This window comes from Propithecus coquereli, unplaced genomic scaffold (assembly GCF_000956105.1).
Source record: "Propithecus coquereli isolate 6110/MARCELLA unplaced genomic scaffold, Pcoq_1.0 Scaffold10, whole genome shotgun sequence".
Taxonomy (NCBI): Eukaryota; Metazoa; Chordata; class Mammalia; order Primates; family Indriidae; genus Propithecus; species Propithecus coquereli.
In genome coordinates this window covers 7,923,178-7,933,735 of record NW_012133858.1, presented here as the reverse complement: position 1 = coordinate 7,933,735, position 10,558 = coordinate 7,923,178, and the positions used below count along the sequence as shown (strand labels likewise).

At 39.6% G+C, this 10,558-nt stretch overlaps 1 protein-coding gene across 1 annotated transcript in view; it reads left to right on the top strand.

The window, feature by feature from the left end:
- The first annotated feature begins 621 nt into the window (after positions 1–621).
- Positions 622–10,558, top strand: part of RNF168 (ring finger protein 168, E3 ubiquitin protein ligase) — a 23,202-nt gene continuing 13,265 nt past the window's right edge. Inside the window, exon 1 of the mRNA XM_012640787.1 lies at positions 622–992. Within this exon, the coding sequence (XP_012496241.1) occupies positions 692–992 (301 nt within the window). The 5' untranslated portion in view covers positions 622–691. The remainder of the gene's footprint in view (positions 993–10,558) is intronic.

Below are 10,558 nucleotides of genomic sequence, written 5' to 3'. Positions count from 1 at the left end.
GGCCGAACGTCGGACAGCTCCACCGGCGAGCGGGTCTCTGGATGGGAAGTGCAGTTTTGGCGGGCGGTTGTGACGTCACTAGCTCATGTCTGGTTGCTACGGTACCACCACAGCGAAGAGGCTTTTTGGCTGACTGCAGAGACCTGGCGCCAAGTCCCGGGAAGCGGTGCAAGGCGCCCGAAAACTGGAACGTGGGGGCTCGCGCGCTGCCCTCACAGCAACGGTGAAACGGAGGTCCTGCTGCAGCCTTATCCCGGGCGGGAGCAGCAATCTTCCGGGAACGGTGGCCCGGGACTGGGGAGAGCATCCTCACCTGGTGAGAGGGAGCAGAGGAGCTTGGCGCGCACCACGCAGCGTCCGGGAGCTGGAGCCCGCGTCCGCCCTGCCGCAGCCGTGGTGCTAGTGCCTCTGAGCAGCCAAGCTCTCCCCACGAAAACGTTCACTTATTTTCTTGCCTGACGTCGTCTTAAAAATGGACAAATACACCGCCTTCCAGGATAATACTGTTTGCTTGACTCTCGGAGTTCCTTTTTGCTTCTAGACGCGTTTGATGCTCCTGTTCTTTGAATTCTGATACGCTGCTGGGCATAGCATTGAAACGCAAAACTGCTAATTTGCCTTCCCTGCAGTTGGCCGAAAATTGTTTTTCTTTCAGGTGTAGATGTTGAATAGGCCTTATTAGCATGTTAAAATGGCTGTGCGCAAAGACGCCATCCCTTCCCTGTCGGAATGCCAGTGCCAAATCTGCACGGAAATCCTTATCGAGCCCGTAACCCTCCCTTGCAACCACACGCTGTGTAATCCGTGCTTCCAGTCGACTGTCGAGAAGGCAAGTTTATGCTGTCCCTTTTGTCGCCGCCGGGTATCTTCGTGGACTCGGTACCATACCCGAAGAAATTCTCTTATCAATATGGACCTGTGGAAGACAATTCAAAAACACTATCCAAAGGAATGTAAGCTTAGAGGCTCTGGGCAAGCATCAGAGGAAATGGGTGAGTTAAAACCTTGCGCGTTTATTGGGTAAACACCCAAAATACTTTACAAAGTGAATCGTCACTTCTCCATTTAAAAAAGGGAAAACAAAACAAAAAAACACCCAACTAGTATTTGTCTAAATTGTTTTCGTAGGTTTTGGGTTTTATGGACCCCAAATAGCGATTAAAGTCAAGGGCAAAATTTGTCCTCTGTTATAGTGCTTGGGCAGTGTTCGGTAGGTTTTTGTTGGATTAAAAATGGAAGAAGAAAAAAAATAGCCCTTTGGGAGCTTTCAGTCGTATGAAAAGCTGTATAAATATTCATAGTGAGCATTCGTAACGTATAGCAGCAACGGAAGGAAACTGGTTCCGATGTTAATATTTCTTTTACTTAAAATTATTTCCTTTGATTTACTTATATATGTCTCCATTCATTTAATTATTTATTCTCATCTTTTAAGGTTATAAAGAGCCTAAAATAGCTTTCCATTACAATTTCATCTAGTTCAGTCATTTTTATTTAAAGCCCTACACCTTGTGCGCCCAAGAGCCCCAAACTGAACTCGTGACTCTAGTGGCTTGCTTCTGCTAGTGTGAGCAATAAGCCACGCAGTATTTTCTGTCCAGGCTCTGAATGCGGTGCCTGGGCTATAGTGCACCTGCTTTTTAAAAATTTGTTAATTTTTTTGAGGTAAAAAATATTTAACCAAATTTGCCATTTTAACCATTTTAAACCATAGTTATTTTTTTAAAAATAGCTTTATTGAGAGATTCACAGTGCCATACAATTCATCCATTAAAAATGTGCAATTTAACGGTTTTTAGTATATTATTAAATTTTTTTTTGTTTTTGAGACAAAGCCTTGATCTGTCACCCAGGCTGAAGTGCAGTGAGTGAGTGACTCGATCATAGCTCACTGTAACTTCTAACTCTTGGGCTCTTGGGCTCAAGCGACCCTCCTACCTCAGCCTCCTGAGTAGCTAGGAGTACAAGCACATGCCTCTATGCCTCACTAATTTTTAAATTTTTTTGTAGAGACAGGGTCTTGCTGTGTTGCCCAGGCTTTAACTATTAATTGTATGGTTCAGTGGCATTAGGCATGTTCACTTTGTTGTGTTTCCATCACCACCACCCATCTCCAGAACTTCTTGATCTCCCCAATCTGAATTTCCATACCTATTAAACTAACTCCCCATTTCTCCCTCCCCCTTCCTAGTCCCTGGCAACCACTATTCTATCTCCTGTCTGTGAATTTGACTACTCTAGGTACCACATATAAGTGGAATTATAATAGGTATTTGCCCTTTTGTGTCTGGCCCATTTCACTTAGCATAATGCCTTCAGGGTTCATCTGTATTGCAGCATGTGACAGGATTCCCTTTCTAAAGCAGAGTAATAGTCCATTGTATATATATACTACATTTAAAAAATCAGTTTGTCAATGAGCACTTGGACTGGTTACATCTCTTAGTTATTATGAATAATGCTGGTGTGAACATGGGTGTACAAATATCTGCTCAGGGCCCTGCTTTAATTTCTTTTGGGTATATACCCAGAGGCGGAATGTGTAGATCATATGATAATTCTATGTTTAATTTTTCTGAGGAACCGCCATACTGTTTTCCACAGTGACTGTACCATTTTACATTTCCACAGTGCACAAGTGGTCCAATTTCTCCACCCCTTGCCAACACTTGTTATTTTCTGGGTTTTTGATAGTAGTCATCCTAATGGGTATGAGGTCCCATTGTAGTTTTGATTTGCATTTCCCTAATGACTAATGCTGTCAAGTATCTTTTCATGTGTTCATTGACTTTATATCATCTTGGAAGAAATATCTATTAAAATCCTTTGCCCATTTTTTTAATCAGGTTTTTTTGTTTGAGTTGTAAGAGCTCTTTGTATACATTCTGGATATTAATCCCTTATCAGATATGATTTGCAAATATCTTCTTCCATCCCACAGGTTGCCTTTTCAATTTGTTGATTATGTCCTTTGATGCACAGAAGTTTTTAAGTTTGATATAGTCCCATTTGTCTATTTTTGCTTTTGTTGCCTGTGCTTTTGGTGTCATATCCATGAAACCATTGCCAAATCTAATGTCATGAGGCTTTCCCCCTGTGTTTTCTTCTAGGATTTTTATAGTTTTAAGTCTTACATTTACGTCTTTAACTCATTGTGTGTTGATTTTTGTATATGCTGTAAGGTAAGGGTCCAACATCATTTTTTTGCATGTGGACATCCAGTTTTCTCAACACAATTTGTTAAGACAGTGATTTTAAAGTCTTTGTCTAGAAAGTCTGATGTCTGGACTTAGGATGGTTTCTGTTAATTCTGTTTTTTTGAATTGCCCACATAGTTTCCTGTTTCTTTGTATGCCTTGTGTATTTTTGGAGAAAACTGGATATTTGAATATTATAATGTAATTCTAGAAATAATATTCTCTCCTTTTGCTGGTATTTATTGAACACTATAATAGTCCCATTTATAGTTATAGCTGAAATAATTCCCAAACTATTTTTTGCAAAGACTATCTTCCTTGTGTATGGTCACAGAAGTCTCTGTGCCTTAGCTTATGTTTAGCTAGTGTTTTGACAGAACTTTCCTTGAGTGCTAGGAGTTGAAAAACGAACAAAAATAACGCACAGGCACTTCTCTCAGTCTTGGTAGGTTGTCTCAGTGCTGAGCCTTTCCTTCAACACTTAGCCTAGGGATCAGCCTAATGGGTACATTTGAATGTCCTGATTTCCCAAAGAAACTCAGCAGCTTTTGCTTCTGGGCCTTAGGCAGTCTATTGTGTCTGTAGATTATAGTTTTTTCCCCAGGCTTCTGTGGGTTGTTAGTTTGGCTTGTGGTGTACCCCACCCCACCCCCGCCCCCAAGCAATTTCTGCTGCTTTTTCTGACCTGAATTCTGAATTAGGTAAAACAGACAAGTGCTTTGTGTCAGTCCTTCAGGTAGCCCAGACAGATTAGAACAGACATACAATGATTTGTAAATAAGTTCTGCTCTGCTTCCTCCAGAATCGGGGACCAGTGTCCCACTCTGTGAATGTGGGTTCCCTTCGATAAGACTGCCACCATGCTGGGAGGAGATGGAGCAAGAGTAAGGGAAAACTCCACAAAACCTTCCTGCTATTTTGAAGTTGCCCTTTTTTTGGTTCACTGTTTTCCAGGTTGCCATAAACTTTTAACTGTTTTTCAGAGTTCTGACAATGTTAATGCTGATAGTTTCTATTTGTTTTTAAATGTTTCTGTGGAGCAGTAAGAGCTTGTAGCTTCCTACTTGGCCATTTTGCTGACTCACTCCACCAGCCTCCTCTTAAGTGCTTACAACGAAAATTGCCATTGTTTTATTTCTTTTTTCTTTGTTTCTTTTTTTAGAGACAGTTCTGGCTCTGTAGCCTTGAACTCCTGGGCTTAAGTGATCCTCCTACCCCAGTCTCCCAAGTAGCTAGGACTACAGACATACACCACCATGCCTGGCTACTTAAATTTTTTATAGAGACAGGGTTTTGCTGTGTTGTCCAGGCTGTTTTCAAACTCCTGGCAACAAGCAATCCTCCCACCTGGGCCTCCCAGAGCACTAGGATTACAGGCATGGGTGGCATGGGCTCACCTACCCAGCAGTAAATTGCCATTGTTTTCAAGAGTGCGCTCAGGTTTGAACTTCCCCACACCCTGTTCTAAATAAAGTCAAGTTCTTTGTGGGAGATCCATTGGAGCTTTCAGTTATTGGGATTTACCTTTAATCTCTGAACCATTTCTCTGGAGCTGGTGGTGGTTACAATGGCTTATTTCTTTTCTTTTTACAAACAGGGCACTAGGTTTGTCTCTCCTAGAATTTTGCCTTCACCCTGTGAGCAAGCTGGAACAAGAGGGATTGAGGCCTTAGTATTCTCTACCTGCAGTGCCTATGGTAAAGCCTCCACTCACCTGGAATTTAGCCTCTGTACCTCTGAGCTGGAGAGTGTGAGAAATCCTGGCAGTCTGCTTCTGGGGGCTGGTAGGGCGGGAGAGGTGGATGCTATAACCCAGGACTGTGTGTACACAACCGGGAGTCCTTCTTGGCCACACCCATCTGGAGTGGAGTTTCAGGCATGCTGAGCTGGGGGTGAAGGAAGGGAGCAGGTTGTGACTCAGATGTCACAGACTCACTTTTCCTGCTGAGATTTATTAGATTGTTAGATTCTATTATTATTATTAGATTTTTTGGAAATATTTCTTCATTTGCTGTATGCTCTTAGGACAATTTCTTCTTTTTTTTTAGCCAGTGAAATTTAGCAGTGGGGAGTTGAATACCAACTTTAGTGACACTAATGTTAATAAGTTCTGATAACCACTGCCATCAGACCAGCCTCTTAGGACAATTTCTAAGGACTTTATGTGATTGGTTTTTTATAACTTTCTCCAGTTATTGTTGTTTCATTGGAGAATAGGTCTGTGGATCTCTTCACTCCACTGTTCTAAAAGTTGATCCTACTCACTTTGTTTTTCATGTAAATGTTATTGAGGTGTAACACACATACAAAAGTGAACACACTGCTGGTTGTGGTGGTTCACACCTGTAATCCCAGGGAAGCTGAAGTGGGAGGATCACATGAGGCCAGGAGTTAGAAACAAGCCTGGGCAACATAGCAACCCCATCTCTGGAAAAAAAAAAAAAAAAGAGTTTAGCCAGGTGTAGTGGTGGTGCACACCTGTAGTCCCAGCTGCTACTCAGGAGGCTGAGGTGGGAGGATTCCTTGAGTCCAGGAGTTTAAGGCTGCAGTGAGCTATGATCATGCCACTGCGGTGCACCTTGGACAACAGAGTGGGACCCTGTCTCTTCCAGGCACGGTGGGACACACTTGTAATCCCAGCACTTTGGGAGGCTGAAGTGGCAGGATCACTTGAGCCCAACCTGGACAACAAAGCAAGACCCCATCTCTACAAAAAAAAAAGGAATTACAAAGGTGAATCCATCTATGTAACTGGCATTGTGGTCAAGCCCTAGAACTTTCCCAGAACGCCCAAATCCTTCTTTTTGTCCCTTTCTACTGTCTATTCGGTCAACATCCTTGTGACTACTGTCCTACTGTCTTGACCTATAACATCTTGGATTACTTTTACCTGTTTTCTTTGTTGTTGTTGTTGTTTTTGAGACAGGGTCTCACTCTGTCTCCCAGGCTGGACTGCAGTGGCATAATCATAGCTCACTGCAGCCTCAAATTCCTGGGCTCAAGCAATACTCCTGCCTTGGCCTCTCAGAGTGCTAGGATTACAACCATGAGCCACTACACCTCAATGATGTGTTTTGATGAGCTGAAATTTTTAATTCTCATGAAGTCAATTTGTAAATTTTCCCTTTTATGATTATTGCATTTTGTGGCCTGTCTAGGAAAACTTTAGCTACCATCAGACAAAGATACTCCTATTTTTTTCCTGAAAGCTTTATATTTTCAGCTGTTATGTTTAGGTCTATGATTCATTTCAAATTAATTTTGAATAATGTGTGAGGTAGGGGTTGAGGTTAACTTTTTCCCATGTGGATATCAGTTATTCCTGTACCTTTTGTTGAAAATACTTTTTTATTGTATAATGCGTATCTGTTCTATTGCGTTGATCTGTTTGTTGATTCTAATGCTAATGTAACACTGTCTTGAATACTGTAGCTTTAGAGTAAGTCTTAAAGGCACATAGTGATAGTTCTCCAACTTTATTAATTCTTTTTTCATGATTGCTTTGGATATCTTAGGTCCTTTCTCTTTCAATTTATTTTTAAAACGAGGTCTCTGTCTCCCTGGCTAGAGTGCAGGGGCCTCATCATACCTCACTGTAGCCTCGAACTCCTGGGCTCAAGCCATCCTGCTGCCTTGGCCTCCTAAAGTGTTGGGATTACAGGCATGAGCCACTGCACCCAGCCGTCTTTTGTTAAATTTATCTCCAATTTTTTTACGGCTTTCAATGCTGCTTTAAGTAGGATTTTGAAAAATTTCATTATTCAGTTCACTGATATTATAGTTTATAAAATCTTATATCTACTGATTCACTTTGTGTAGTCTTAATTTATAGACAGTTGTAAGAAAGCATATATATATATCTGAGATAGCTTTAAAAAATGAATTGTTTGGGAGTCCACTTGCTCAAGGCTCCTTGGGCGTGGCTCCAGGTAAAAAATAAAATATAAAAAAGAAAAAAAATGAATTGTTTGAAAGTGAATTAACATGATAGGGGTGGGTTTTATACTTGAACTCAAAAAAGAATCCTACAGGAGGGAAGAATCAACTTTAGAATGTCTAAATTTCCTTTCCATTTGCAACTGTCATTGTAATAATGGATATAGGCAGAATCACAAATGGGTGCTGAAACTCCTGCTTGAAAATTTGTTGGAGATCAGAAGATTCATATAGTATAAAAGCATCACCTTACGGATAGCTTATTAATTACAAAGGGGAAAGGATACAGTTGAGAAGTCTATTCATCACTGTAATCAAGTGATCAAACCTAACATTTGTGGAACAAACTAATATCATGTGCCTCCTAATACAATGTATAAAAGGCATAACCTAAATCTAATTTTGAGAAAACAAAAACCCAAATTGGGAGACATTCTACAAAATGTGGTTCATACTTCATAAATGTCAGTATCATGAAGGCAAAGGATGAGTAGTTGTTCTAGATTAAGGGAGATTAAAAGAGAATGACAATTTAAAAAAAAAAAGAATGACAACTAAAAAAAAGAATTAAATGACAGCTAAATGCAGTGTAGGATCCTGCATTATTAGATCATGGATTAGGAAAAAGGTTGTTATTAAAGACATTGGGCTAATTGGCTAAATTTGCATACAGACTGTGTATTTTGTTATATAGAAAATAGTATATCAATGTTAATTTTATTGAACTTGATCATTGTATTGTTATAAGGGCAACATCTCTTAAGAGGTACGTGTTTAAGTATTTGATGAAGGGTTATGATGGATGCAGCTTTCTCTTATGGTTCAGAAAATATACACACACACTAGAAAGACATAAATTTGGCAAATTTGAAACTTCTTGAATCTAAATAAAGGGTAATTGGGGGTTCATTGTACTCTTTTTGCAACTTTTCTGTAGATTGGAAAGTTTTCAAAATAAAAATTAAAGGCAGGGAGAGCAAATTCTAATTGGGAGAAGGAAACTCATTTTCTTGGTGATGCAAGCAGAGTCAAGTTGAGGGATGGAAGGATAATTTTATGAACAGCTTAAGTATGAATCCTGGCTGCCTAGGAAGAACACTCCCAATAAGGAAGCAGTAAGTGCAGTGGGAACATTTAATTTAAGTGGGTTACAACAGAAATTTTAGAGTTAACCAAAACTGGGCATTGTTAAGAGTTGTTTCCAACAGATAGCAAAAATTGACTGACATAGTCACTTTCAGACTAAAACTGATTTTTTAAAAATCCTTCATACACTTACTTATAAATTGTTTAAGAAATAGTAAACAGTTGCTTACATGTTGAAGGCAAATGAAGACAATTTTAATTTGTTGTGTCTGCAGTTGAAAAAGTTACTCATTTTAGTTTAGATTCGTCTTATGTAGAAATAAGTAAACTTTAAAAATTTCAGTCACTCCATGTTTCTGAAAAGTTACAGTTCTCTGCTTGCTATAGAGTAGTTAAGTATTTTCTGTAAATTGTATGTACTTTTTCTTTGCGCGTTTGTAGTATTTTTTTTCTTAATCTGCAAAAGTTCTTGTTATATTCTGGACATTAATTCTCTAGTGATTTAAAAATTTTTTTAATCCACCTGGAATTTGAGTGTTGTGTAAGTTAGGCATCTTAACCACTCCTAACCATTTGTTGCCATTTATAACCATACCACTTGGTGAAAGATCCATCCTCATTGATACACATACTTTTCTGTTATTCATATGCTTATTTTCCAGGGCTATTTTAGGGCTTTTTTCTTTTCTTCTTTTCGTTCTTTTTTTAGGATGGGTTCCGGTATGTCCCTGTGTCGCCCAAGCTGGAATGCAGTGGCCATTCACAGACAGGATCCGTAGTGAGCTAGAGCCTCAAACTTCTGGGCTTGAGTAGTGATCCTCCCAACTCAGCCTCTTGGGTAGCTGGGACTACAGGCACGCACTTCTGCTTGGGGCTTTTTATTTTTTAACTATCTGTTTGTCAGTAGCTATGCCAGTATCACACCTTCTTAATTTAATTATGTTTTCTTTCTAGCATGGTAAATCTACAGTATTCTTTTCTTAAATTGTCTTAGCTACTTTTTTATTGTATCTAATATGTAAAGTGATTTACTTTTCTTTTTCAAGTTTTTATTATAAAATATACATAACATAAAAGGTGTACAGTCCCAGGGCATTAAGTACATTCACATTATTATGCAACCAACACCACCATCCATCTCTGAATTTTTTCATCTTCTGTGATTGAAACTCTGTACCCATTAAATAATAATTCCCTATTCACCCCTTCCCCTAGCCTCTGGTAACCACTATTCTACTTTCTGCCTCTATGAATCTGATTGCTCTAGGTATCTCATATAAGTGGAATCATACAGTATTTGTCCATTTGTGTCTGACTATTCACTTAGCATAATTCTTCAAAGTTCTTCTGTATTATAGCATGTGTCAGAATTTCATTCCTTTTTATGACTGAATAATATTCCATTGTATATATATTATTTAATATTCTACTACTACCACTTTCCCCCTCCCACACAGATATAGAATTTCCCTTGAGAACTTTAATAGTTAGGGATATCCTAAGCAGGGGCCAAACTGTGGCCCACAGACCAAACTTGGTCCGTACCATTTTTGTAATGAAGTTTTATTGGAACACTGACAACTACCTACATTCATTAGTCTGTGTCTGTGGGTACTTTTGTACTATAATGGGATAACTGAGTTGATCTGAGAGACCACATAGCCCACAAAATACTAAAAAAAAAAAATTTATGATCTTGCCCTTTACGGAAACACCTGTTATCACATCTGATATTTTACTACCTCTCCATATATCCCATCATCCTTTATCAGAAGTACCGTACTATATAGAAATACTGTCCCTCTTATCTACCTGGGCTTTGTTTCTAGCCCCTCTTACTTTTTAAGGAGCCTTATACTTCTCTCTCCTATATATTCCACCGTATTGTCTTGATTGGATCCTCCTCGGTGGCTAAAATAAATGAGAACTTAGTGTACTTCTTCCTTACTTGTTAAGGTGTTATGTCACTGTTTTTAGTTTCTCTGTTGCAGAATTTGCAAACTGCTAGCCTGCAGGGCCTATGAAGCCTGCAGGCATGATTTCTGTGACCCATCCATCACCCACATTCATTTAAATTGGAAGATTTTTTCATTATTATTTTAATTATTATTATTTTTGAGACAGGGTGCCATGGAGTCAGCCTAGCTCACAGTCACCTCAAAACTCCTGGGCTCAGGTGATCCTCCTGCCTCAGCCTCCAGAGTAGCTGGGACTACAGGCTCACACCACCACACCCAGAGAATTTTTTTTCAATTTTTAGTAGAGACAGGGTCTTGCTCTTGATCAGGCTGGTCTTGAACTCCTGACCTCAAGCAATCCTCCCACCTCAAACTCCCAGA